Below are 27,929 nucleotides of genomic sequence, written 5' to 3'. Positions count from 1 at the left end.
ATGTTAAACGTTATTTCATTAATAGTGTTAGCTCAGATAAAGAAATACAACTTTATTAATTCTATATGTATGAGTGTTAGAATTTAGTGGTGGAGTTACGAATTCAGTAACAGAATCTTGGACTTGAAGAAAATAATCATGAGATTTTAAGATAGCCAGTAATGGATGGGTTATGTTTAATAGTATTTTATAACGTATTCTATAACCATTTTAATGCCTTTTTTTTCAAGTCCGTGTTTTTTAAACGTCATATTAACATTTAAAAAACGTGTAGTAGGTACATACTTTAATATTTTATTACGATCACACTATATTTTACTAATATGAAAAAGGTTCTTTCCTTTCAAATATATGAATTGCATATATTTTGAAACGTTCGTTTGATTATTTAGGATGATACTTCATCAGATTCGGTTATATTGTTATTGTTACACGACGAACACACCAAGTTGCGTTCGAGAATTATTTCAACGTAATTGTAGTTGGCAACCCTGTGGATGGTTTTTTGAGTTTCTTCAAAAGTTTTGATACTTTAAATACTTTTGATCGTATTATGATTCCTTTAACCATTTCTTCAATTTACAACTTACAAAATTAATTAAAGATAATCAGAAATCATACTATAATAAAATATATGTTTTTTGTATGTTTTCGTTTTGTTAAACCTATATTTTTTAGTTCATAACGAATGATTGTAGTTGCTTAGCAACCAAGAGCAATGAACTAACAACATCAACATAACATTTTTGTCAAATTCTGTAACAAATTTTTAAAAATACTACTGAGTATGTTAAGTTGAGTTTAGGATATAAGAATATTCAAAATGACAGCCCCAAAAGTAAGTTGAAATTCCAATTTATAACTCTACAATTGCTTTGAAACTTTTTGACGGCTTTTTGAAGTTAACAAAAACTTCAATAATATAATATTCTGTAATAGTAACTATTCTATAACTGTAGTTAAACTTAATTTTAGCTTCCTAAGAAACTGGAAGAAACTCTCATAAACTATTATATTTTTAAGTCATTGTAGAAAATTGAGTAAAAAAATTAAATTACTTTTTATCAATATTTCAGTTACTCTACACGATAGAGCAACCCCATGGGCTCGGTGAGCTTTACTTCTTATGGCAAAAAGGAGAATCCCACTCACTACTGGCTACCACTGGAACGGATGCAACGGTTGCAATACATGATAGGAGCGGGCAACTACTCGAAAGAATGAAGTTGCAGGGGTACTATTATTTTTTCAAAATATATACCAAACATTACTGTCTGCCTTTGTCTTAACTGACATAGGTAAAAGGGTTAAAAATCAAGAAGTTTTTATTCCTTCAAACTAACGTAAAGTTTTTGATCCTCATAGACCAAAAATAAATGCTAAAAAAAATTTACCTTCAACAACTAGTAACTCTTAGTGTGTGGTTCCTAAATCTCATTCCCTTTTAGAAGAAGTGGCCAGAAACTCAATATTAAAATGTGGAAACTGATATTCAAATGATAAACCACAATAGAAGTCTTTTACAAATAGTTAAAATGTCAAAAGGATTAGCAAATATTGTGTTACAACGATACGAGCATATCAATCTTACTGCAAACATTAAATAAAGACCATATAACAATTATTTTTCAAAGGATAGACAGGATAGACGTACAAGGTAACTACAAATTCATTAAAAATAATTATCAAATTATTTTCCAGTCTCTGCGCAGGTATGGAATGGGATCATGATGGTGATTATCTTGCAATAATTACCCCAAACAGCAACACAGTTCTCCTATGGGAGTGTCATGCAAATAAGAGGATTAATATAGAGACTGGACTTCGGGAACCTCCATCGTGTATTGCTTGGGCATATGGGGAGCCACTGCTTGCTGTTGGCACACAGAAAGGAAATCTGGCCCTCTATAATCATCACACCACTAAGTATTGACACTGATATTTTTTTTTATAAATTATAATATAAATAAAGTCGTATACTAAAAAAATGGTTGAAGTTATGAGGTAGCTCAAGCTATGAGTATAAAATCTACATAAATATTGGATTTGTTTCAAAATAATGATTAAATATTTGTATGAATTGAAACAAATTTAAATGAATTCTTTGAATTCTGGAAGAAGTATGAATGGTAAAATTAGTTAATGATGAAATGATTAGCTGATTGGTTAAAAAAAATAGAACAAATTAGCTAATTGTCTACAATTAGTCTTTTGACTAGCCTCTTTTGAAACAATTCTCTGGTTGCCATATAATCTTACTAGAACAACAGAGAAAATGATAATACAATAAAAATATACCTAACTAACTAAATAACTGGTCTTAATGTTCCAACTTTATACTTTAGGAGAATACCAATAATAGGTAAACACACGAAAAAGATAACTTGTGCTGCTTGGAACAAGGACAGTATATTGGTGTTGGCGTCTGAGGATAAGAGCCTGTCTATCAATAACTCTGATGGTGACACATTAAGGATGATATCATTAAGGGATGCACCTAACGACTTGCAGTTCTCTGAAATGAAGACTGATGAAAGAGTTTCTGGGGAAAATACTGTGAGTTGATATTATAATAAGAACTCAGCAAACCTCTCTTGTAGGTTTAATTTTATACCTACTAGTGTTTTTGCCTGTTTTGAGGATTGGTTCTGTATTTTAGCCTGAGAAAATATTTCTCCTCCTACTCTCCTAAGACAGTCTCCAATTTTTCATTTTTCTTAAAGGTTTACTCATGTTCACTTTAATTATAAAATTATTATTTCAGATAAGCCTGGTAGTTGGCAAAAGGACACTATACCTCTACAACCTGCTTAACCCAGAGAACCCAATAGAGTTGGCTTTTCAACAACGCTATGGCTCCATAGTCTCTTATAAATGGTATGGAGATGGATACATATTGATAGGATTTAGTGCTGGTTTCATAATAGCCATATCTACTCATATCAAAGAGGTTGGAGAAGAATTGTTTCAAGTGAAGAATCATAAAGATAATTTAACAGATGTAGCTGTGTGCAATGGGTTGGCGGCGTCTTGTGGTGATGGACAGTATGTGGACGTTATTACTGAATTGTTTTATAGAACTCAAGCTTTATTGTTTGCAATGAATTGTCGAAAAGGACTTAGAAAAAATCTAGGCTATATATTCTATTTGAAATCATATGTTAATAAAAATTATGACTTGTATTGGAAATACAATTTTTATCTCAGACGAATTTCTGACACAATGTATTTAATGTTACAGATTAAAATTAATATCCATTTGGAACAACGGCGAGGTATCGGGGTCGGTAATGCCCGCGGGCGGTGCAGAGCGTTGCTCGTGGAGCTCCGACGGCCGCTTACTGGCCACGGCTGGGCGAGCGTACCTTAACGTATACGTGACAGCCCTACCACCTCTTCATGCAGCTTATGGAACCAGGGTCATCACACTTACAAGTCTCACTGAAGCTACTGTGTATCAATGTATTGCTGTTGGTGATGAACCTGAGCCTGTTAACAAATGTGAGTAAGAACAAGTAGCCATACTAGCCATGCTCCATTTTGTTCAGAACCTAACTAGGGATAAAGGCTCAGCTTCAGTCTTATTCTTCTTCGTAAATTAAAAATTTATTATTTATCATATCTCAGTAAGTTAGCAGGACCATACCGAATTTGGAGATGCCGATGAGTATTTCTTTCAAATTCTACGGATAGATAGAAGTCAGATGCTTAATCGCAAGATTCATCGAGTGTCTTTTGACCTAAAAACTGAGTCTCATTTAAGGACATTATCATGAATTTTGTCCGTATATGATTGTTGTTTGTTCGCCGCGTGTTGTCCAGCGGAGCCGACGGCGCTGGCCACGTACACGTTGCCGACGGAGCCGCACGTGGTGGCGCTGGGCGGCGCGCACGTGTGCTGCGCGCGCGGGCCGCTGGCGTGGTTCTCGCCGCTGGCGGGCGGCCCGGCCGCGCGCCGCCACTACCCCGCGCCGCCCACCGTGCTCACGCTGGCCGGGGACTACGCCGCCGCGCTCTTCCACGGCCGCGCCATGCTGCACGCGGTCAGCGTACACTTTATTCAATCATGTACTATCCCCGCAAATTGCTAGTGCGCCTTTCCGCCATTTTAGTGTCGTTTATTGACAGTTTAATTCTATAGCACGCTCTTTTTAATACGGCTTTTTTACGTCACTATGACGTCATTTGCCCTTTAATGTGACAAAGTACCTGCACTTTAACAATTTGCGAGGATTATAACGCTTTACTCACTCGTATTTATCGGGACTGCCCGCAACCCCGCCGCGTCAGCTCATGATTAAAGACTCCGGTTGGGTCTGAAACTAGTCCGGCACTCTCGATAGATACGAGTGAGTAAACCGTTGCATCATTTAATAATTAATCATCATTTAATAGTTACTATAAAAAGGCATAAACTTTGTTTTAATTCTCCACTGGTGACTGAACTCAAGCATTCGATATAGTGGACTGTGGGATATCATTCAAAATATTAAGACTGTAATATATCCAACCATATATCTCTTTTCCAAGATTGTTAAATCAAATCGCATTGTTGTCGTATATCCACAGTTCGTTGTATACCTTTATCATTGAAGATTTTTCAAGGTGTTCTACAAGGATGTGGCCTTGGCCCGTTCATAGTTCTACAAACTAACTTTTCGACATCTGGATTCCCCGATATTAATTCAAAATAACTTACCAAATACTCTATTTTTTATCTAATAGATCGATCAAGCTGACCCTTCGCAGCCGGAAAAAGAAGCCATGCTATTTCCTGAGCCGCACATGCAAGGAGCAAAAATTGTCGACATACATCTCACAAGCGACTTCTTTATATTTGTTACTGATGTAAGTATAATAATTAATAAAATATGACATTGTCTAGTGTCACAAAGATTTATTAATTTCGTCTATGTGATGTTGTAGCAAGGTCATATAGAATACTTTGGCGTGGAAGAATGGCGAACGGCCGTGCGTTACAAGCATGTTTGTGGCATTCGTGGCGTGTATTGCGACATCGGCGGCGCTAGAGCTTGCATTACGGATGAGCGACGCCGCGTGCACGTGTACTGCCCCGCAGCTGACGACTGTTGCGCACTTAACCGAACTGCCACTGCCGATGTAAGGTACGTTTACCCTGCATATGTATGATTCATGTGCATTGTATTATTACGTCAGCGTAAACTACTACAAAAGTTATACTTAGAATATTCTGGATCTTTACCATTCGGAGTTCGATGATGCATTAGCCGTGTTTGTAGTTTTGTGCCCACACTTTATTTAAGTGACAAAAAACATAAGGCTGTATATACAATAATTCCATTAAAATTACAAACATATAATGCTCTTCATTGTCCATATATTCTTGAAAAAGATACGTACATAAGTAAGACACAAACCGATATAGGGTATACTAATGTACCTAAATGGCTTTGTATTGTACACTATAACCGCAATAAGAGCTAAAAACAATATTAGCCAATGATCATGATTGTAGGGGCATAATTTGGGACATCTGCCTCTCCGACCGCAACGTTTTCATAATATATACGGACGAAGCGATCGAGACTTACTACTACGCGGCGAACTCCATCAACGGGTCCTATGTGGACTTGGTCGGCGTCACGCCGCTATTGGCCGGACAAATACCGCTGATTCTCTTCTCTGGAGATGTTTACTGTTACGCTAGCGGGGGATCGTAAGTAGACGTTATAAATTGATTTTGACAGCAGTAGTAAATTTGCCTTGAATTTTCGGACAACAACAACCTATGTTTTTATCAAATTGATTTGGTGGAAACCATAATTATTGTATTGTTTTCTTCTTCCTTCTTTATTAACGATGTCTAAGAAAGAAATGTACCAAGTTTGCATAGCTATTAAAATCATAAGGTATCGGAAACTTTTGTCATATCGTGGTCAACCGGGAAAGAGAATTCCCTAAACACAATAACTGCTATGTTCTACACAGGGTACTAAAATTAGCCTTAGACTCGCACAACACGAGTGGCCTCGCTGACGCCGACACAGAAAAGCGTCTGGCAAACCAACGGCGACATATAGAGAAGCTGTTAGCGTTGAGGCGGTTCAGTGAGGCTTGGTTATTCTGTGATGCCGTCGACGAACCCGAGCTGTGGCGGAAGATGGGCGAGGCGGCCATAGCGGAGCTTAATGTGGAGTTTGGTAAGAACTTGGAAAATGAAAATAGTTAAAATAGTCTTATTTAATTAAACTAAAATAATGTTTAAATCGGTTATAATATATTGATTTTATTTTATTTCCTAACAGCAATTCGAGTTTACACAAGACTAAGCGATGTTGCAATGGTTTGGGCTTTAGAAGACGCTTCGCATATTGAGGATTTATCAATACTGTGGTGAGGATTTATTGCAATGATCGTTTTCTTTGCTTGTAAGTGGGATAAAATTTCTGGGTAATATGAAAAACAAATGGCAAATTCACGTCTAAACATTTTTTTTGTATCTTTTAACAACTGTTTTGCGGTTCAAATGCCGGGTTAAAAGTACCCATTTACCATAAATTCATCCATTACCCTTAAAATCAAAATACCCAAAAACCGCTGCGCACATATTTCTCCTTAAATAAAAAAGATTGGAGCTAAATTACAATGGGCTAGACTATTCCAAAAAAAGTTTTGTAGAAACTTTGACCGCCCATTACACACCTCCAAACTTTTTTTTCAGCTAAAAAGTAGATTTTGTCTTTTTTCAGCCTCTTTGCTATCCGTGTACCAATTTTATAACAATCGTTTCAGTAGTTTTCAGATACTTTTGCATTTATATTATAAGTATGGATTATCTAAGTGATTTTTTTACGTCACTTGGCATATGATTTATGTATATTACCATAAATCCATAAATAGTGAAGGGAAGGGCCTTAACCTAGGCCTTAACTTTAACCCCCAATTTTAATTTATACTTTTTATTTTTCACCGGATCCTAAGTCTGGAAAATAACTGATTAAAAATAATGTAAGGTGATGACACATACAAGTCCTTTCATTTGATACCTACAATATGGTGTATTGTAGGAGCGTATAAAAGAAAATTATCCGCCATCTTGGATGTTCCGCCATATTGGATTTAGAAAGACGTTACAATTGTGTTGTGTGATAATGTCCAGCGGCACGCTGTGCGCGTGCCTGAACCGCGGCGCGGCGGCGGCTCGCTGGCTGCAGGCGTCGGGCGCGGGCGCGCTGGCGGCGCTGGAGCTGCACGCGGCGCAGGGCGACTGGGCGCGCGCCGCCGCCCTGGCCGCGCTCGCCTGCCCGCACCGCGCGCACGACATCACGCTGCACAGGGCGCAGCATCTAGAGCTCACGTAATACCCTTCGTCATCGTCATCAGTCCATATTCGTCCACGACTGGACATAGGATACGCAGACCTATCTTCGGCTGCTCGTATCCAGCTCCTGCCATCTTGCGTACACCGTGCCTAAGGACATCCTAACTACATTTGCCGCGTACTCCACTCCAGAACTCGTTTTCCCCAAAGGTTATCTAAGCTCTGGGGTCAATATGGCCAGCCCTTTGCCACTTCAGCTTGCTGATCTAATGCCCTTCAAGTTACATAAACTCATTACATAAAGATGTCAAACTTATTAATTTATGACGTATCGCGTAGTTTCAGTCCTGCCGGGGCAGCAGGATTGTTCGACAGGTGTGACTGACTATAATAGTGAAAAATGTGAAAATACTAACATACTATGAAAGTATGCAAAAATGCAATAAACACACACACTATAAATCACTTGTTTAGTTTGCAGTCGCGCTCTTTATACGGGTAAGTCGACAAATCGCTCGGCTAGTCCCTCAACTGTTTGTTAAGTGCAGTTAATCATTCTCCTCAAGAGATGGCGCTGTACATAGCTGTCTGAATCGCGCTATGGTTGTGTTACACGAACTTGACAAACTGTTACTTATTACAATTAGATATCGAAGAAATACGACATTGTTGCAATTAGTAGTAAATTTTTGAATAAATCTCGAAACATTCGAGATTTTGTAATTTATATATATATATATTACAGAGATATAAATATATATATATATATATATATATATATCTAATTTATATATCTATAAATATATATATAAATAATGATTATTCGTTAGAACGCCCATCCATGGTTCACCCACCTTACTTATGGACAAAAGTCTGTAGAAACGATTAAATATTTTACAAAATCTCTAATGTTTCGTATTTCTTCGATATCTAATTGTAATAAGTTTTATTAAGGGCTTTCAAATGGCTTTGCATGCAACACGGCTACAAACAAGGCCAATATTATACATTAGTCGTTAAACTTAAAAATAGAGTTTTAATGTTAATTATATCCGGTTTTACTAAATCAACGTTATAAACTCTATCATTTAAGCTAAATATTAAATGTTTAATATATTCTTATCATCTATAAAAATCTGAATGAACATTATTTGAATACCATTCTATAACTAAGAATATATTAATGGAACTAGTTTAAAAATACTAGTAATGAGTATTATAATGGCATCAAATAAATTGCCAATGCGTTTTATAATTAAATTAAAATAAAAACTCCTTCTTTTGGGTTCGTGCTTAAGAAATCCAAAAATTTTCCTAAGAAGGCCAAACTTAACAATTATGACTATGACTTTTTCCTAGTAATTATTCGTCCGTTGAAGAACTGTAAGCAACAAGAACTTGTTTTCTTTTTGGTTGAAAATAATAAAATAATATGCATTGTTTTAACTGTCATAGTACGTATTCATAAGTAAAAAAATAGTTTTCTTGTGTTCATGGTTCGTTAATGTTCCTAGTAAGGCCCATGTACCATAGCAAGGCCAACCGTCAAATTTTTCATTGGCCTTATTAAGATCCAACGGCTTTCCTAGGAACACTCAATATTGGAATAGGTAACTGTTTTTTTTTAATTTAGTACCATAAATACGACATTATACAACAATTCACAGAAACAGTTAAGTTTTGACGACGACGACGACGACGTTTGTTTTGACAACGTAAGTTAGATGGATCTTAGCGTGTGTAGAAAGATTTAACATATCAATAACTACGACATTTCAATGTTTGGCCTTCAAAGGAGCGTGGCCTTCCATGGTTCACCCACCTTACTTTAACAAGCCGACCCAATAATAAAAAATAGTAATTATATTGTTTTTATGTGTTTATTTTCCTATTTAGGACGAATACAAGATTACAAAGATTGCAAAAAATCAAAATGGGCTCATTCGTTTTTAAGTTATAATTACCAATCTGGATTTTATCCATTTCCCTACATAATTTAGATACAATACGTATACGTTATTTATCACTCCACAGGGCAGATTATCACGAAGCACTAACAAACTACGAGAAAAGCCTTAAAACAGAAGACTTAGATGACATTAAAGTAAAGGAACACAATGAAAAATGTGAAGCGGGCATCGCACGTATGGCGATACGATGCGGCGACGTCATGCGAGGGCTGACCACCGCCATGAAACACTCGCACGATATAATGCTCGTCAAGGAATGTGCACAGTTACTCGAAGAAGAGAAACAATACAGCCACGCGGCAGCTCTATACGACCACGCAGGGAACACAGAAAAAGCCGCTTCCTTATACATCAAACTGAAATCTTGGCTCAAAGTCGAAGCTTTACTACCGAAAATCAACTCTCCAAGCATTCACATACAGTACGCTAAAGCTAAAGAAGCTGAAGGCAGGTACCATGACGCTCTCAAATCTTACCTCAAAGCTCAAGACTATGAGGCAGCTATACGCTTGAATCTAGATAAATTGGACGACATTGATGAGGCTGTAAATCTAGTCCAAGAAACTAAGTCCATTCAAGGTGCAAAAATGGTCGCAAACTATTTTCAAAATAGTGATGATCCCACTGCCGCTATAAAATTCCTAGTCATGTCTCTATGTTACGATGAGGCTTTTCAATTGGCGCGAAAGAATGGGAAGCTACATTTGTATGGAGAAATATTAATACAGACTTCTCAAGCAAGGCCCGAAGATTTCAAAAGTCTGGCCTTGCATTTTGAAGGGGAGAAGAATCATTTGTTGGCGGGGAAGTTTTATTTCCATGCCGGCGAGTATAGCAAGGCGATGTCTCATTTGTTGAGGAGTGGAGGGTCGGAGGAAGAGGAGAACGAGGCGATTGGTATTGCCATTGATGCGGCCGCTGCTAGTGATGACGAAAGGTTGACTAGGAGGTAAGATAAATAATCTATTGTAAAATAAACAAAACAAAAAGTAATTTGCGCGGTCTAATACCTTCATAAAAAACAAAATATTGCAGTTATTTTTACACTTCGAGGTTTTCCTTAATATATTTTAATTCTTAAGAGTAGGATATAAATACTGAATAAGTTATTCTATTTTAAGGTTAATAGAGTTCCTTTTGGGAGAAACAGATGGTACACCTCGTGAACCTCGTCACTTATTCCGGCTGTATATGGCGAAAAGACAGTTTACTGAGGCTGCGAAGACTGCGGTAAGTTTTTGTTTGGTATAAATGCTACGCCCTCTTCGCATGTTGCCGTGCCAAGACGATATCAACTAGAAACTAAATCTTTCTAACACTGAGTTTTGACCGTCACTTAAATTACAAAACGATGAAAATTTTAGAACAATGATGATAATAGAATAAATATGTATAAAATCATGGGGTGTGGGCAGCCTGTACACGGACCATTTTTTTGATAATATGTGTATTACTGTTTTTGCGTATTATTGACGGTCACAAAACGTGGTTGATCAGTCACTGTTTTCCATATTTCTGGCCCTCTGTCCCTGTTTCTGCTCCTGACATCGATCATCCACCGTATACATATATCAAGAATGACGAGGACTAAACCATCTCGTCTATAACAGGTGATAATAGCAGGCGCGGAGTGTCGCGCGGGCGCGTACCGCGAGGCCCGCGACGTGGTCCGCGCCATGTGCGTGTCGCTGCGGGGCTCGCGCCTGCCCGTGCCGCGCGACATGCGACACGCCATCGCGCTGCTGCACTCCTACATACTGGTGAGTACCACACGATATAGGGCTCCTGAGCAGCTGGAACTGCGGGCTGGTATTGACAGGTTGTAAAGAAGTTGTATTAGGTGGCGCTAGTCTGACTGACCTGTGACGTTTCTACTGTTAGAGGTTGTCCATCGTGAGACTGTAATTTCAAAGGTGCTCTATGTTGAATACTACACGTTTCAGTTCGTTGAATTTGGATGCTCTCCCTACTCGGTTATTCTGTTCTGGGTCCGTTGTGGGTTGTGTTTTTTCGTGCCGGTGCAAAGTTGGAGATGGGTATCATATCACTGATGTCGCCTTTATTTTATAATGGTTTATTTCTAAGCACGGAGTATACTTCGAAAAAAACACACCATGAGCATAGAGTTGTGGTATTAGAGGTAGGTACTGCAACTCCTGTTCACTAAAACTTATGTGAAATTCCTATAATATGATAACTATTGCGGCGAGTTTCCATCAGATAAATATGAACGCCTCACTGCATTTTGATATCTAATACTTTTTGTTGCTTAGGTACGCACTCACGTAAAGCGTGGCCGTCACGACATAGCTGCCAGGCTGCTGCTGCGAACAGCCGCTGACGTCACCTTCTTTCCAACACCACAACGTAAGTGACAACGGAAATACGTACAGTTAGACACACAACAGTGACAATTATTTCAACCACCTTAACGGATTCCTTTCAAAGTTAAATGCAATATTAAAGTTTCTACGTAATGTTCACTGTAATACACTTTATTTGTAGATCAAGTGTCGATATTGACATCGACAGTCATCGAGTGCAGTCGCGCTGGATTGAAGCATCAAGCGTACCACTGGGCAAGGGTGTTGATGCAGCCGGAATATAGATCACAGGTTATTTGAATTATTTATATGTGTTCTTTGAAATGTGACTGTAGCGTATAATACTCGTAGTAGCTAGGCTTCCCGATGCTATTACTCAGAGCCACTATGCAGCTTTTGAAGTACTTTGAGATCCTATGCAATTCAAGCTATATCTAGTTTCGAAGTTAATATTTGACCTAAATTATTTTTATCGTTTTTTCCACACAGGGCATAAAGCCTTCACACATTAGGCTTTAGACGGTCGGACCGCATTTCAACTGTAATCTATCTGTCAAGTTGGATTCAGGTTGACATGCGGTGCAATTAATACAGAAAAACCGACGTTTTTGGCCAGTTCATTTGTACTGAATACTTCATTTCACTTATTTACTCGGCGATAAATTCATGTTAAGTGAATGTATAGACTATGTCATGTCAGATCTATCGCCTACATCACTGGTTAAATATTTAGGTATCTGTTTCTACCCCAGATCGACCCAAAGTACGTGAAGAAGATAGAGAGCGTGGTCCGTCACGGGGCCCGCGGTCCCCCCGCGGCCGCGCCCGCCGCGCCCTGCCCGCACTGCGGGGCCGCGCTGCCCGTGGCGGACCTCACCTGCACCAACTGCGAGGCAGACCTGCCCTTCTGTCTCGCTACGGTGGGTATAGCTGGAAAATTGATATTCAAAGTCTACCTGATTGTATGAATAGGAGAGGTGCAATGCTGCAAATTCGATTCCAGTTTTCTTTAATAGATTGTTTCAGTTAGCTGGGCTACTTTTACCACTTTACCATATTACGATTTGAAAGGCGCAAGGAACAAAAAGTAAACTGAGCAAAATGGCGCTTCTACAATACATGACCTTTGTGCGTGTGATTTGAAAGTTAGGTGGAGCTAATTTTTAGGTGATATTAAGGAGAAGTCTTACTTGTGACCACTTATCACTGATCATAACACGTGGATTAAACCTACTATGAATTAACATTCAGTTGCTTGACAATAAAATATTATATATTGTTAACTATTTTATCCCACAGGGTCTGCATATTGTAAAGGATGATCTCACTGCTTGTCCAGAATGTGATTTCCCAGCTATAATGACGGAATTCGTTGAGTAAGCAACATTTTACTTTAAAGTACGCTAACATTGTTTCCAAAATAAACCGAATACTTAAACACCTTCATTTCATACAGGATCCTCCAAGAAGAAGGCAAGTGTCCTATGTGCGGTGAAAACGTGGATTACCGTCGACTCGTGAAGATTGACGACGTTGCTGCATACATGGATCTTAACACGTCACAGTAAGGTCTAAAATGGTGTGACTGTAAGTGTCGAATTATATTGAGTATTGTTATTTGTTTAGCAAGAAAACCGTAAAATATATACTTGTTAGTTTGTGTTAGTATTATGATTTTATGATAACGCTCATTGCATAAATTAGTGTATGAAATTATTCCACTGAATATTGTGTCGCTAGAGGTTTTACATTCCTGACCTGTATTAAAATGGGTTTCTTATTATTTTAAATCAGTGGTACCTTAAACTAAAAAAAATAATATAACAATAGAAGTTAGGCAGTAAAAGGTCACAATTTAGTCGTCAATGTCCATGGATATCATGATTTTTTGTGGCCAGTAATAATAGGGGTATAAAATCGCTACACTTCAATAAGGATTGTCTCCAATAACAAGACTTGCCCACCCTTCAGTCAGGGCCTTAGAATATTTCTTTTTTTTTTCGAATAGACATTTAAAATATGCAAACCCTAAGTTGCATTTTCTTTTGTTTATTTATATTAAAAGATAATCCTTTCATAGACAAAATGATTCATTAAAACGTGTTAATATTACCTTAACACGTGCTCTTATCGCGTATTAAGCAATCGTGTCCTCGACACATCGAGATAATTAAATAAGTTTTATACTTATCGTCATAAGGTTCAAAGTTGTTTGCTCTCCGTCCGTAGATAAGCTTTTAAGATCCCGTTATCTACAAGGTTAGTTAATTTGATATTGTTCGTAAACGCCTTGAGATAAGAGTTGTGACATTTATTGTATTGTTGTATGTGATAATGTTGTAATTAATCCATTCCGTCCGTTATTTACTGTTTTAGATCTGAATAAGTTTTAGAATATTGTGTAGGTGTAAAACGAATAGTATTTTTTTTATAATCCATGAAGAAATTATTTTGTATCACCAACTATGTATGGTTAAATTCTTTATGACTCATTTGTGCATTTATTATTTTTAAATTAATTTGTAAAATTGTATTATGGCAAATAAGGACTCTTTTATGTATTTATTAATTTCAATAAATGGTGTGCAATAAAAGGGAGATGAAATAAATAAAACATCAAATAAGTGATGAAACATTTAATTTTTCATTTGAAAGTATACCAAGTTGTAGTTACACGTTCGATACTGAGATTCAAATGAAACGCGAAACACAATTGTATTATACAAAACCACAGCTCGGGGAGGCTGGTCGCTCATTCTACTTGACCTTCGGGCAAATACAACTATAATAACTCCATTAATATAACACAAGCAGTCGCGAGCCGCACCGGCGCTAATATCCCATTCCTATAGTGAGCTTTGGTCGTGATTAATGTGAAAGTTAAGAGAATATTTATTTACAAAGTGTTGGTGGGAGCTTAACAAATGCATTACTCAAACAAATGTGACCAAGCTTAAGATCAAGTCAAGACAACGAGCGACCGCCCCTTCCGGCCGACCATCACACCCTCCGTTACTCTACAATCAAGTATTGCCCTAATAATTACCACTACCTATCTATGCCTTAAGTAGACAATACATTTATACAACTTAAAATAATGACAAGACGATTATAACGAAATAATACAAACGTTAAACAAATTAATTGATTGTGCTAATAATACATGTGAAGGCTATAGTCGGCTATACGCGACTTCCTATTATAGAATTCAGCTAAAATTCAGCTAATTTAACATTGACCGCCTCCTGTTCCTCTACCCCTTATTGTAGATATAACTAACATTTTTCATCTGGTAAATAGTTTAAAAATGTTTAGGCGTGTAGTGAAACAGGGGTTTAACTTCAGTAAAAATTCTATTGCTACTAACAAACAATATAAAACTTAACGTCGATGAACATAAGATCCAAAATGGCTTCTCGCATTAGGCTGATTGTTTTAAAGGTAGTGCTCGCAAATTGCGATATTCAAACTCGATGAGAAATTTATTGGATTTTTCTCAATTCAGTTTGTCGTAAATCGGTAGGTCCTAGGTATACTAATATCAGGTAAGATTTCAATACTCCTCATATAGGTTTTTAGTTTAGTTAGTAAATCTCGCTTCCCTTTTCATAAAAGCAAAAGGGTAAGTGATTTTAAATTTAAACACAGGTGAGAGTCGAATGTTTCATTTTTTTTTAGATAATTTCGAAGAGTAATATTATTTTTTTGCAAAAATGATATCTAAAGTACAATAGAATGAGATACAAAATCGATTAATGAAATATAAAAATTGGTGTTACACTCTCTTTGCGATATAAACTATATCTAAATGACGCACGGATGTTTTTCGATAAGTATAAAATTTTTACAATATCATGGAACGGATGAAACGCTAGTGATATCGGTTCAAGCGCTAGTCTTCTATGAGAACACATTCAATTTAAAAATTGCCTTTGTGGCCATTGTAAACATAATAATTCAATAATATATGGTCAAAAGAGTGGACCATCTCGACGCACCAATGGACGAATAATGAAATCAATAAAATTATAACATACGATCATAACACATCACAATATCATCCGTGTGAACACGTACATCAACATTCATAAATACCAGTGCTTAATAAATAATCTGATTTTAAATATATAAATATGTTGGCCGGATATTTTTGTATTAAGTCTCTGGTCCACTCTTTTAACTAGAAAATAGCTCTTGTAAAATATTTACAGATATATATTATAAAAATATATTAAAATCATAGACACGATGGCACTTGGTTGCGTTGTAAAAGGGTTGAAATTATAACGTAAGATTTAGAATTAAATAAATTTGCTACAAACGTAAAGAATAGCTCGACACGTCGGGAATTCATCGGGAAAGTAATACGAATAATATCGATTCGCGGAACGCAGGTAGTACTAGCTTAATAAGGGAATGTATAAAAATTATTTTCAACTATATCAATGTTAACTCCTCAACAATAAATACTATAAATCTTTGGTTTCATTTAGTCGCTCGATTAGAAAGCGCGAGGGCGCTACTGCAGGTGCGCGAGACGCTTGGGCAGCGCCGCCACGACGCGCACGCGGTCGCTGAACTGCGGCGGCGGCGCCAGCAGCGGCGGCGCGTCCGGGCCCGCGCCCGCGCCCTCCTCGGGCGGCGGCGGCAGCAGCAGCAGGCGCGCGCGGCCCGGCGCCTTGGCGGGGTCCACGCCCAGCCGCTCGGCCGCCGAGCGCCCGCGCCCGCGCGCGCCGCCCGCCCGCAGGCGCGCGCGCGTCAGCGAGTTGTGCCGCGCCATGGCGGGCGGCGCCAGCGACTCGCTGGACGAGTGCACGGGCTCCGTGCTGATCACGTCGTTGGACGACTTCACGGTCACGGACGCGCAGAACGACACCTTGTCGCGGCGCGGCGCGGGCCGGCCGCCCGCCTCCTGGTCGGACGACACGCCCGACGACGAGTTGTCGCCGTCGTCCCGCTCCGCGCCCAGCTCGTCGCCGCACGACTTGGACGACTTCAGCCGCGTCCGGATCTTCTGGATCTCGTCTACGGAGAACGAGTGCTGCATGGAGCTCGAGCCCGAGCTGCTGCCGCTGGAAAAGTACACGCATACGATGAATTACTATACCCCTCGCTCTCTATAATTGTCCCACTTTTAACAAATTACTTTGAAATTCACCCATTAACTAACATTCAACTTCATTTTTTAATTTACAACTATATTATCTTTATACACTTAATTTTAAACCAACACTACCCCTTATACGAATATAAAAGATATCATAAATATATTTAATAATACAAATGGGTAACACATATTTGTAACATGGTGATGATAAGAAAGTTAATCACGTTTAACCCCGTGAATAATGTTCTATTCGTAACTAATCTTCTGTGCATTACAACTATTTTAAATGATTGGTTCGACACATTAAATAACCCAACCGCCTTTTCTAATATTACTTGTAGTTATTCAAATGTATAATGTTTGATTCGAAGAAATATTTGCCACAATAGTGGACAAAATGTCATGATGACTATAATTATGAATACAGATAAGACATGTGAATCGGTGTCGAGACATATATGTGACCACGTGATGGTGACCGTTTCACAAACACAAAAGCACTTCCCCAGCGACACGTAACTTCATTGACAATTCCAACTATACCTTATTCGTAAGTATGTAAAGTTCAAAATTTAAATAATTATTCTGCATCGTGCTCAAATATTGTTGCGTATATTGGTATCCTGAAAATTTTAAGCTTTATTAGGAAATTGAAGTTTCGTGGTTGAATAACAAGTACATGACAAGACATACGTTCTTATAACGAACGAAACACCATTCACAGTCAACAGTTTAAGATCCGTAAAATTGTATCAAACAAAAGTGAACCTTAGCTTGGTGATGTTAAGACTGACCTTGCGTTACTATTCGCGCTGGTTTCCACAACAGCGGCCGGCTCCTTAGGTTTGGCATCACCTTCTTCATCTGACTCTGACATACTGTAGTCTGGTTCGGGTATTGGCGGCGCAGGAGTTGAATTCTACAGTAAAAAAATATTTGTTGAGGTTAGATATGAAGTTGTAACGTGTTTAATAGTTATAATTACTTAAATTAAAAGATCTACAAAAATTACATTTTTTTTTTCTATTCCATTGCTGATTGGCATTTTACATACTAAATAAGGCGATTTTATTTACATTGCTTTCAAATTACGTCTTATTTGCACAACTTTTTTTAGAATAAGTGATGATTTGTATTACATTTATTTTACTGCTTTTTTAATTTAATGATCTTACCTGTCTAATGAATCCCTTGTGAGTGTTGAAGGGCTGTGCGTATTGGTTGCCCGGTTCGTCGGCCGACTGTGGCCGATTAGGCCCTGCCCAGGATCGAAGCGAGGCTGTCTTGCGTGCCTATAATTATTTTCATTTTATTTTAAAGAACTGGAAAAGTCACATTTCTGGAAGAGGTTTATTTTAGTGTTTGAAAGTTTTTCTTTTTTTCAATTTATCAATTTTTTTTTCTTAATTACTAAGTAGATAATACCTACTTTAATTAAAATCATTGCAGAGTGAAACATTAATTACAGTTTCTTGGCCTTTATAATTCAGTAGTGGAGGTATGTAATACGTACGTGTTGTGCATTGTTGTTGTTGGCGCGGTAGGCCACGGCCTCGAGGTCCCTCGGCGAGGCGTAGAGCTTGGCCAGGTCGGCGGGCCGGAACGTGGAGGCCGGGGCCGGCCCGCGAGGGGGCGGCGGCGGCGGGCCTGCCGGGGGGGCCGAGCGGGACACGCCTGCACCTGGGGGGGGGGGGGGCAGATATTGTAGCGTTTTAAGCTTACAGGCACTAGAGGGGCGATAAGCTTGTTATACTTAGTTTGTTACATTTGGAAATAAGGTACTTATGAACAATTAAAGTTATAAAATGTGGCATATGAAAGTAGAGAGTTGCTAGAGCACAATACAAAATTATTACATGGTATTTACTATGATATATTTTTTAAACTTGAAAATTAAGTCAATACATACCGTGCACATCTTCACTAGAGCGCGTGCGGGGCGGGTGAGCGGCGTGTTCCGTAGCCAAGTCGGGGGTCGAGTGGAAGTCACGACGGAGTGTGCTACACGCGGACTTGCTCCATAACTAAGGATTTCAAATATTGTCTCTCTTTAGATTATTACTAAACGGGCAGTGCTAATAAGAATAAAAAGAGTCGAATATAGTGCGTGCCTGGATTCGAAATTATGACCACTGACTTGAAAGTGTTGGCATAGTCTTTAGATTAAAGTAGGAATACTAACTACGTGAACGTAGTTGCCTTGTTTCTGTTTCTTCTTAATAAGGCACTAGTACGATAGGACTGCGGTACACCTATCTCGGTTATAAAGAACCTAATGTGTACAGCTTATAGTATTGTAATAATAATGATGTCTTAATTACCTTTCCACGCGACCGTTTCATCTCGGCCACTGAAGCGTAGACCCGTGTGGGCGCGCGTGCGGGCGAGTACGGCGGCGAGTTGGACCCGCCTTGGAAGGCCGAGCGAGTCATCATGGCGTTGTTGCCCAAGCTGGGAACATACAAGGCGGTATATAAGCATGTATAAAACAACAAAATATCAGCAAAAGAAGTAAAGGTCAAAATTAAGATAGAACTATAGATAAAATTGATCCAAGTTTTTGTCTTCAGTGGCCAGTACAGGTGTGTCAGGATTTTTACGAAACAAATATATATTATTGGCTTGGTATTTTTCTTTTTATCTCGCAAATAAAAAGAAGGCGTTACGGTAAAATAAATTCTCATGTGACGTCACCTACCAGTACTATTTTATTCGGCCTCATTTTTTAAAGATATGACAAAAAAAAATACTTGTATATTTTTGGGAAACCTGTCTGACGGACTAAAGATATATTTTCCATCAAATATCCAATTAAAGCTTTATAGGAATTCATCCTGATCTTGTATTAGTGTGTATACTGACATGGTGTCTGCGTCGGCCTGCCTCTGGAACAGCTCCTCGAGCTCCGCGGCCGTGATGCGTGAGGACGCGGGCCGCGCGCGGATGGACGCCGTGCGCGGGGCCACCGGCGTGCCCGACACGGGCGTGTTGCCTGGTTACATACGAGACGGATGTTATGTAGTACATTTCTAAAAAGTTGGATTTTCTTCATTGGAGGCTTGAGTTACTGTTTGGATTTTCAAGAGAACTCTATTTCTATATCTCAAAAAGTGCGATAATTCGCGTGGAACAATCGTGTATTTGGGGAAGGATGTTATTGCTACCCAAGCAAATCAGAGTTTGATGTCATGTCCTATTTCTAACGTTTAATTTGAAATGTGTTTTATACGGACTATTACTACTTCCAGGTAGTTGCACGGACTCGGCCGACGAGGACTTGCCCGCTACGCTGAGCGGTTCACAACTCTCCTCCTTTTCACCGCCGTTTTCTGGAAATATAGAAATGTGAATTACAGGTAAGTTGAAAATAATCAAGTTTTACTGTCTCTGTCAAGTTTTCTGGCCTCGTCGTAACAATCTTTTTGTAACATGGAATCTGATGACGGAACAAAAAACCAGCCAAATAACAAACTTACTGTTTTGGATCAAAATAAGTGAAACACACTTACAGAAATGAGTTGGCTCCAGAAATCTAAGTCTTAACGTGATTCTCAGGGTCGAGTCCAGTAATAATGAATGTATCTGTACTTACCGAGGCCGGCCACCATGGACTTGGCGCGGGCGCGGCCGACACTCAGCGTGGTGCGCGGGTCGCGGCGCGGGACCGCCGGCGCCGGGGCGCGCCCGCCAGCTGGATAAAGTAACGTATAATTAATTATTGCACTATATCGTAACCTATATATAAATAACAACTATAAACTACTTTTGTTAAGTACGAGTTAGTAATATTAAGCTATATACAAACTGAAACCCTAAAATCAAAGGCAAAACTTTCACTCGAATTCTCTCACTTTTTCGTTTGACCGGAACTGTTTCTTCACCATTAACGAGATAAGATCTAACCAAACTATTTACCTTTTACGTCGTACTAAATAGGACTACTCTAGAGTGAAAGTCACCTTAAGAGCTAATTTGTCTTCCTCACTAATAAGAAGAAAGATAATAGTTATTCTCGTGGTGAAATATCATTTCACCACCGAGGGTGGTGAAAGGTTAAGTGAGTATACCCAAATATGTACTACTTAAGATGAAATGTCGAGTTACCTCCGGCAGCTTTCCTCGGCAGAGTAGCGGCGTAAGGCCGGCCCGAGCTGGACAGCTGGTTCTGGGACTTGCTTGTGGGTACCGTACACGTGTTGGTCTCGTTGTTACCTAATCATATACCCAGGTATAACGTTATAAATGATAAACTAATTTGGTATGATTTCTCATCAAAAAGTCATCATCTTCGTTTTTTCTAACGAAGTTAGAAATTTGATTCAAATATAAATAATATTAATTTTGATCAATTTACTAACTAATAATTTTATCACTTGACTGGATTTTTAATTTTACTTGACCGGGTTTTAATCGATTTAAACGTTAATCCACATTCCATTCCACCAAAAACTTATTTACACTAACTTTACATAATTTTTAGTATACGTTATTTATAGACATAGTAAGTAGTTTAGTTGTACTTACCATTATGATTATTCAACGAGACAACAGTCATGGAGACGAGTGCGCCGGAGCTTCGGATCAGCTCCACCACGTGCTCGTGCGATGCGCACGATACGTCCTCGCCGTTAATCTGTGCGCGAGGGACGGCATACACGTGAGAGAGAGATGGAATATATTCGATAGGATTTGGAATACTTTAGAAAGCTAAAGAACTAGTGACAGATAAAATATACAGACACAGGATAGATTATTATTATTTTTGTAGATTGAAAGTGCGTTTTGGAGATTCTTAATAGTGAAATGCTTAGGAAATATAGAATTGGTATTGTAAGGAGACGACAAGATAAGAAGAGTTTGAAAACAAAAAAGTAACAAGTGAAACTTAAACAAACTACTTTTAGTTTATATGAATAGTTCTGTGATAAATCTAAACCAATAATTGTTATTTTACTATTTAGCAATTTATAGTGCGACCAACACAGAGGTGATATAAAAAATGTTATTTTACAATACAATAAATCTCACATATCCACGCAACTTTTCTGTAGCTGATAAGCACTGCCATTTACTTCAGCGGCAGTGGGTGGATTAAACATTCGGCAGCGGAAACTAATGTTTGTGATTTGATAGCATTCTATAAATGTTTTGGTAAACAACATATTTTGTGAGTTGTTTGTTTTGAGTGTTTATTGTTGGTATTTGTTCTAGTTGTTACTAGTTACAGAATGGTTATGGGTATCGAATATTGAGTAATTTTCATTGTAGAAGTTTGTGGTAATTTATTTATACTGTTTTTTTGGGTAATAATATAAAATATATTTTTATTTGTAAAATATGAGTATAGGTTTATATATATATGTTTATTTTCTTTATTTATTTTTATACATAGGTTTCTTGCCCTTATGTTAGTTTTCCCTTATAATAAAGATAAACCACTTGAAATGATTGTTATCAAATTGGAGAATATTAAACTGAACGTAACGACGTTCAGTTTAATTCACTTAATTTTGTAATCAAATGTAGCTACTCGCAAGATTTTTACTCTTAAATTAAAAGTAATTTATAAAGTCTAAAATTGTTTGTAAGCCCCTCCTGACAGGAGTATTATCTAAATACAAGTCTAAAGCAAGTCACTGTCTTATTTAAATCGTCGAATAATCTCGAGCCGTTGTTGTCCGTAAAGCAGCCATATCGTATTTCAGACATCATTGTAAAGCAGTCAGTTTTGAGGGTATATAACAGTTGCATGGCACATACCGCCACAAGGAAGTCCCCCTTGCGCAGGCCGGCGCGGTCGGCCACGCCGCCCGCGTCCACGTCGTCCAGGTACTGCAGCGCGGGGCAGCGCTCGGAGGGCCGCAGCTCCATGAGCGGGGACGACGCCTTGGCGCCGCGCAGCACGAACCCGAACCCGCGCCGCGCGCGGTGCAGGACCACCGTGCGGGTCTCCATCGTGCCGTAGCTGGTACACGGACATGGCACTATACTATACTATACTGAGTCTATAGTGTCTCTTGTATAACAAATAGTCGAAACTATTAAATAGGAAAGTGTAAATATCGAGTAAAATGTTTTTATTACAATAATTTTTGTGAGCAACACTGAATAAGCGTTTGATTCGCAAATCTACCTCTGGATTAAGGTCATGGTTAGGGTCAGGGTATGGGTCCGGAACTAGTCGTGTGATCTTGATATTTCCGCGTCATAAACGTTATATAACTAAAAAATAAATAAATAAGAGGAACAGCAATGAAACAAAATATAATAAAAGTTGTGAATATTAGGTGCCACTAAAGAAAATCTGAAGTTAACTACCAACATCGCTGTGCACAAAATTAAAACCATTTTCCTTACAGACTACCTTCCAAAATATTTCTTCAACCAAAACATACATTATCTTCTTTCAAATAAACTTTCCAACCACAATTAAAACAAGTAGGTATTTGTTTAAATTATTTGGGAAATGTAAACTCGCACGAAATTTAAATTAGTCACATTACACATAAACCAATTATAACATTTCGAACAATCACAATGATCCCATAATAAGGATCTAATCGTATCTAACCTCTTCATTGTAAAACCTTCACCGCATAGTGCCTACTCGATTAGAACTAAAGGAAGATGCACCGCGGGGTCGTTTCATCTTCCACAATATATTATGTTTGTTAACATTGTTCATTGTTGCTCTGTTTACAAGTTCACGTGGTGTGATGTCAACTGTTTCGGCATCGACCGACTGTTTTGATACATTATAAGGAACTCCGGCTGTTTCAATAATCATCTCGCGCTGTCACTACGCTGTAGTAGGTTTCCGTAAACTATGTACTGGGGTTTGGTGAAAGTAATTTTGCAAATGACCATTTTCTGTCGTATTTAATTAGTTTAAAGAGAGGAAACTTTCAGTCTCTCGTGTTTCCCAAAATGTAGAAAGTGGGAACTTGTAATAGAACTTACGATTTTTTAATTCTAGGAGCTGTGGCACTGTATGTCTTGCTTAAAGCCATCTCTCTTCTGCCTGTTACTCGGGAGTGATGAATTGGTCCTGATGCTAATACCTGAAATTTACATACATATTAAGTAGTTCTGAAAAACAAATATTTTCTGTGACCTGGTGCCTTCAAACATCTCTTAAAGTGAAATTATGGAAGCGAGGCGGCGCATTACACAGTACTGAGTGGCATCTTACTTGGACTACTTACAGGCCTCAGGAGGAGCTCGTGGCTTAGCTATGACTGCATAAGTAAATAGATCATAAGTTGTGACCATCTTTGTCATAACGAGTTCCTCCGTGTTTCGGAAGGCATGTTAAATTGTGTGCCCCAGCTGTTATTTATATACCTATCTTTAACATTCGTTACACGTAATCAGAAGCTTGAATAATCTGACAACCAGTCTAATCAAGGGGTACCGTGTTGCCCAGGTAACTGGGTTGAGCAGGTCAGATAGGCAGTCGCTCCTTGTAAAACACTGGTACTCAGCTGAATCCGGTTAGACTGGAAGCCGTCCCCAACATAGTTGAGAAAAGGCCAGGCCGATCATGATGATAGGCCTCCAGGATTTTCTGGACAAGGTAAGACTTACGGCCATACGAAAAAACGTATTAGCTAATCGAGGTATTAAGACGTCCATTTTTTGTCTCTCCATTTCATTTGACGATAACAAAGACAGTATGAAAATTAAATAAGGATTTGTTTTTTGATACTCGCGTAAAGTAATTTAACCCTTGTGTCGCAGGCAGGGGGTTTCACAAACATTCAAGTCACACGCACAAAGAATTAGTGTTTCAATGTATACAGCCATAAGAATGCGTTAAGTTTACCTGATGTAGATGCTGCGTATTCTGTCGCAGTCGCACTTCTTGCACGCACTGCATGGGGAACAGGCCCGTGGCGCCGGAGCCTCGCACCGTGCCTTCCAGTAGACCGTCGTCTGTGGCCGCAGTAACTGTAGTGCAGAACATTATTATAAACTTCTTGTAGCAGTTTAACTAGTACATTCAAATAAAAATCGATTTTTTGACCATTCTCAACATTCAGGTAAAAACTGAAAAAAAAAACATATTTTCTTGGACCTGTTTTTAAATTACTTGCATAAATTATTTTTATTAATTTTATGATGGTCAATGGAAGGTTACTCACATATTTTGAGGTGGTGCATCCGATGATGTTGTTAGATTTTAGTATGAGTACATTATGATATTAATGCTGTGTTGTAAGTGATGGAATGTAAATCTTCTTTTCTCTTCTGAGGAATAGGACTCGACTATTTAAAAACAAAAGTCCTGTTAATACTTCTTAAAATACATTAAGACGTCTTAAGGAACTCACCTACATTCTCCTTCAGTTGGTCTTAGATGATAAAGCATTCGATCGGAAATTTTCAGCTTCTCATTTTCAATTGACAGCGTTTAGTACGTACCTGACCACCTTTACATACAACTTGCTGGTAACTCGATAACCCAGAAGCGTTCTTGTGTTGCAGCCAGGAGATCCAGACCCTGTAAGTGCTTGCCTAGTGCAATACCCCGTACCTTCGATGATGTCCCCCTGGTTGAGCCGCAGATGGCCTGGCGCGGCCGGGTCGTAGGGCTGCAGACACACGACGGTGGCGCCGCCGTGCAGCGAGCACGTGGTGTCGGAGTTGCTGGTGCCCACGCCGCTCGAGTCCGAGATGATGTCGCTCGTGTCGCCCGCGCTCTTATCTGCAGGAGTATCGGTCGCCCAACGGTCAGTAACTACCCCGTACTTGGTGTTGCCAGGAGCTTACACGTGGTGGGGGTTAGTGTCGATTAGGTGCCAAGATTTGAGGGCACAGGGTTTGTAGGACATCGGAAAAGCGTGTTCGATTTTTGGAAATTTGAAGTTTAATTTGGACAAGTGATAAATAATTTACATTAAAAAGTTTGTGTTAATCTTAAAATTAAAACAATCATCTAAGAAATTCCTATAAAATCCTAATAATTTTAATAAAACATTTAATTCCTAAATCTAAAGGGGAAAACTCGAAAAATTAAATTTGTATTAACAGTAGGAAGCGAAGAAGCGTTCGATGGGTAACTACATGACATAAAGGCACATAGAACATGCATTCGTGGACGGGCGATGTCGGTGCATGGTGATGGTTGTCGTTTGTGGCGGAGTGCCATGACCCGCAACCTTGGATCCGCGCCGGAATATAACGGGTTATAGATACGACTATTTGACGCCTAGGTTACACTTCATCGCAATCACTAGATGCGTGACTTGGACTAACTGGGTTGAATTTTGAAAAAAGTGAACTTCAGTGATGAATACATTACTACTATTTAAGTAGTTTTTTTTTCAAGTGTTTGTAATGAAGTGCCTTGGCGAAGTAATCATATCTAGAGGAAGTGTGTTTACGTTCCCGTTGTGTCGGCGACTGGCGAGCGGGCGTACCTGTGAGGATGCTGGCGTTGTCCTCGTGGCTGGGGTGGCTGGCGTGGCTAGTGTGGCTGGTGTCGCTGATGCTGGAGGAGGCGGAGGAGAAGGGGCGCTCGAGCGGCTCGGGCGGCGGGCGGCGCAGCAGCGCGTCCAGCTCGGCCGGGATGCGCGTGGACGACGCCAGCGACGAGCGGTCGCCCGCCGCCCACCAGCCGCCCCACGCCGCCGAGCGCCGCCGCGGGTTGTAGCGCGGCGGCCCGCGGAACCCCACTGCCGACACACGTTACCGACCGAACAAACTAATAAGGAACCGTGCGAACAAAACAAATTCCCCACCCGAACACAAGTCAAAACAAATTATTCCCCAAATCATTATATAAAAAATAAAGTGCAATAAAATATTATAATAACAATAAAAATACATTAAGTATTAAATATTGGTAATAGAATAAATATTTTAAACCTTTTACATATTAGTGTATATTGTCTAGTTCGGTTAGTGTCATATTTTAATAAATCAGCGTTTTCAATATACAACCATCACCATTATGATATTAAGCAATGGAATAGAAATATGTTGATAGAGGGATGACGCATGCAGTTATATAATAAGTATTTACACAGATACTAATTAATATAAATAGTATGGTGTGTCAGTTGTAAATAAATATAAATATGCTGTTAGTTACTAAGGCGTTGCACATAAAGTTAATAGTGGATTTTATCAATTGGATTCATAAATCTACAATTACTATGCTAATGCTTTACAACTTTAAGTTATTACCCAATTTTAAATAACCATGAAGTGATTTATGAATCCACCTGTCACATCAGTGCAAATACTAACATAATCAACCTTATTTCTGAAAGCATAAGGTCTATCAATATTAGTATTACCACTGATGTTCTTGTATAAAGTGTATATAAAGCACCAATCAAAGCCATGCAGTACCGTGGGACCACACTCACCAACTTCCTCGGCCTTGTAGTTCTTTATCACCTCTGCGAGGTCTAAGTTACCAGCTATCACTGCCACCTGGGAATGTCACATTTTTTTTGTTTTAATATCCCACACCAGCACTTAGGAAATAAATTTTTGTTTCACGGGGGATTACCTAATTTTTAAATCACATCGGATAAAAGTACACAAACTTTCGTACACAAATGTCTGTACCAAATTCATTCCTGTCCAACCTTAAATCATATTTCATCCTTATGCTCACTACCACAATATATTATGTTAAGGATTAGCAGAAGTCATCAACCACCTTGCTTTTACGGCTACCTTTGCGTAGATTAGAGGTAGCTCTTAAAGAGAACTTAAGGAGTTTTTGCCGGCTCTTCTCTATAAGAATGTCACTTTGGAATCGTGCAACTAGAGACATTAATGTAACTTTTTAAAAGAGCCTGGAACTGGGCGGAATATAACGTCAATCTTCCAAGTCTTTCATACCTGATAAGGTGTCTGGTTGGCGAAATTGAGTGCTTCTTTATCACAGCCCCTGAAGAGTAGCTGTCGTGTGCAGGAGTCCTGAGCGTTGACGGCGCACACGTGGAGGGGCGTATTGCCGGACGCGTTGCGGCTGTTCATGTCCGCGCCGTAGAACAGCAGGTGGTCCAGGTGCTGGACTAGGCCGTTGCGGCAGGCCTGGTGGGAAATATTTTAGCAATTTATTGAATTTTGTAAAATGGAACGTCAGATTGGACAAAGAAGGACCATAACAGGAGGACCTCCTCAGTTTTAGTGAAATTGATACAGCTGTAGAAGACAGATGTCGCTTTTCACTGTGAGGATCTGTGATGATTATCTCTCTTTCC

The 27,929-nt window shown here is 39.0% G+C and overlaps 2 protein-coding genes across 2 annotated transcripts in view; one reads left to right on the top strand and one right to left on the bottom strand.

Annotated features, from left to right (window-relative positions):
- Positions 1-620: 620 nt before the first annotated feature.
- Positions 621-14,141, top strand: LOC113507059 (WD repeat-containing protein 19). The gene is made up of 21 exons (XM_026889915.1): positions 621-838; positions 1,077-1,234; positions 1,702-1,926; positions 2,346-2,556; positions 2,765-3,045; positions 3,242-3,501; positions 3,823-4,043; positions 4,726-4,848; positions 4,927-5,126; positions 5,498-5,698; positions 5,971-6,182; positions 6,288-6,375; positions 7,142-7,339; positions 9,338-10,222; positions 10,395-10,503; positions 10,884-11,033; positions 11,547-11,640; positions 11,779-11,888; positions 12,350-12,517; positions 12,897-12,973; positions 13,054-14,141. Exons 1-21 carry the CDS (start codon positions 824-826, stop codon positions 13,163-13,165), a joined length of 4,098 nt encoding a protein of 1,365 aa, XP_026745716.1. The 5' UTR covers positions 621-823; the 3' UTR covers positions 13,166-14,141.
- Positions 14,142-16,116: 1,975 nt separating this feature from the next.
- Positions 16,117-27,929, bottom strand: part of LOC113501644 (SH3 and multiple ankyrin repeat domains protein 3) — a 131,981-nt gene continuing 120,168 nt past the window's right edge. Inside the window, exons 7-24 of the mRNA XM_026882821.1 lie at positions 27,565-27,759; positions 27,081-27,147; positions 26,127-26,381; positions 25,241-25,411; positions 24,530-24,654; positions 23,665-23,765; positions 22,465-22,669; positions 21,229-21,337; positions 20,809-20,916; positions 20,297-20,395; positions 19,938-20,033; positions 19,567-19,696; positions 19,026-19,155; positions 18,614-18,728; positions 18,218-18,384; positions 17,880-17,996; positions 17,499-17,623; positions 16,117-16,669 (exon numbers count right to left, since the gene is read on the bottom strand). Coding sequence (XP_026738622.1) covers positions 16,117-16,669; positions 17,499-17,623; positions 17,880-17,996; positions 18,218-18,384; positions 18,614-18,728; positions 19,026-19,155; positions 19,567-19,696; positions 19,938-20,033; positions 20,297-20,395; positions 20,809-20,916; positions 21,229-21,337; positions 22,465-22,669; positions 23,665-23,765; positions 24,530-24,654; positions 25,241-25,411; positions 26,127-26,381; positions 27,081-27,147; positions 27,565-27,759 — 2,868 coding nt within the window. The remainder of the gene's footprint in view (positions 16,670-17,498; positions 17,624-17,879; positions 17,997-18,217; positions 18,385-18,613; positions 18,729-19,025; positions 19,156-19,566; positions 19,697-19,937; positions 20,034-20,296; positions 20,396-20,808; positions 20,917-21,228; positions 21,338-22,464; positions 22,670-23,664; positions 23,766-24,529; positions 24,655-25,240; positions 25,412-26,126; positions 26,382-27,080; positions 27,148-27,564; positions 27,760-27,929) is intronic.

Source organism: Trichoplusia ni, chromosome 2, assembly GCF_003590095.1.
Source record: "Trichoplusia ni isolate ovarian cell line Hi5 chromosome 2, tn1, whole genome shotgun sequence".
Lineage (NCBI taxonomy): Eukaryota > Metazoa > Arthropoda > Insecta > Lepidoptera > Noctuidae > Trichoplusia > Trichoplusia ni.
The sequence above is the reverse complement of the archived record's forward strand: the minus strand, read 5'-3'. Positions and strand labels throughout refer to the sequence as shown.

Coding starts and splice junctions, on each gene's coding strand:
- LOC113507059 (XM_026889915.1), top strand. Junction 1,235..1,701: donor GAAAGAATGAAGTTGCAGGG/GTACTATTATTT, acceptor ATTATTTTCCAG/TCTCTGCGCAGGTATGGAAT. Junction 6,376..7,141: donor GAGGATTTATCAATACTGTG/GTGAGGATTTAT, acceptor GATAATGTCCAG/CGGCACGCTGTGCGCGTGCC.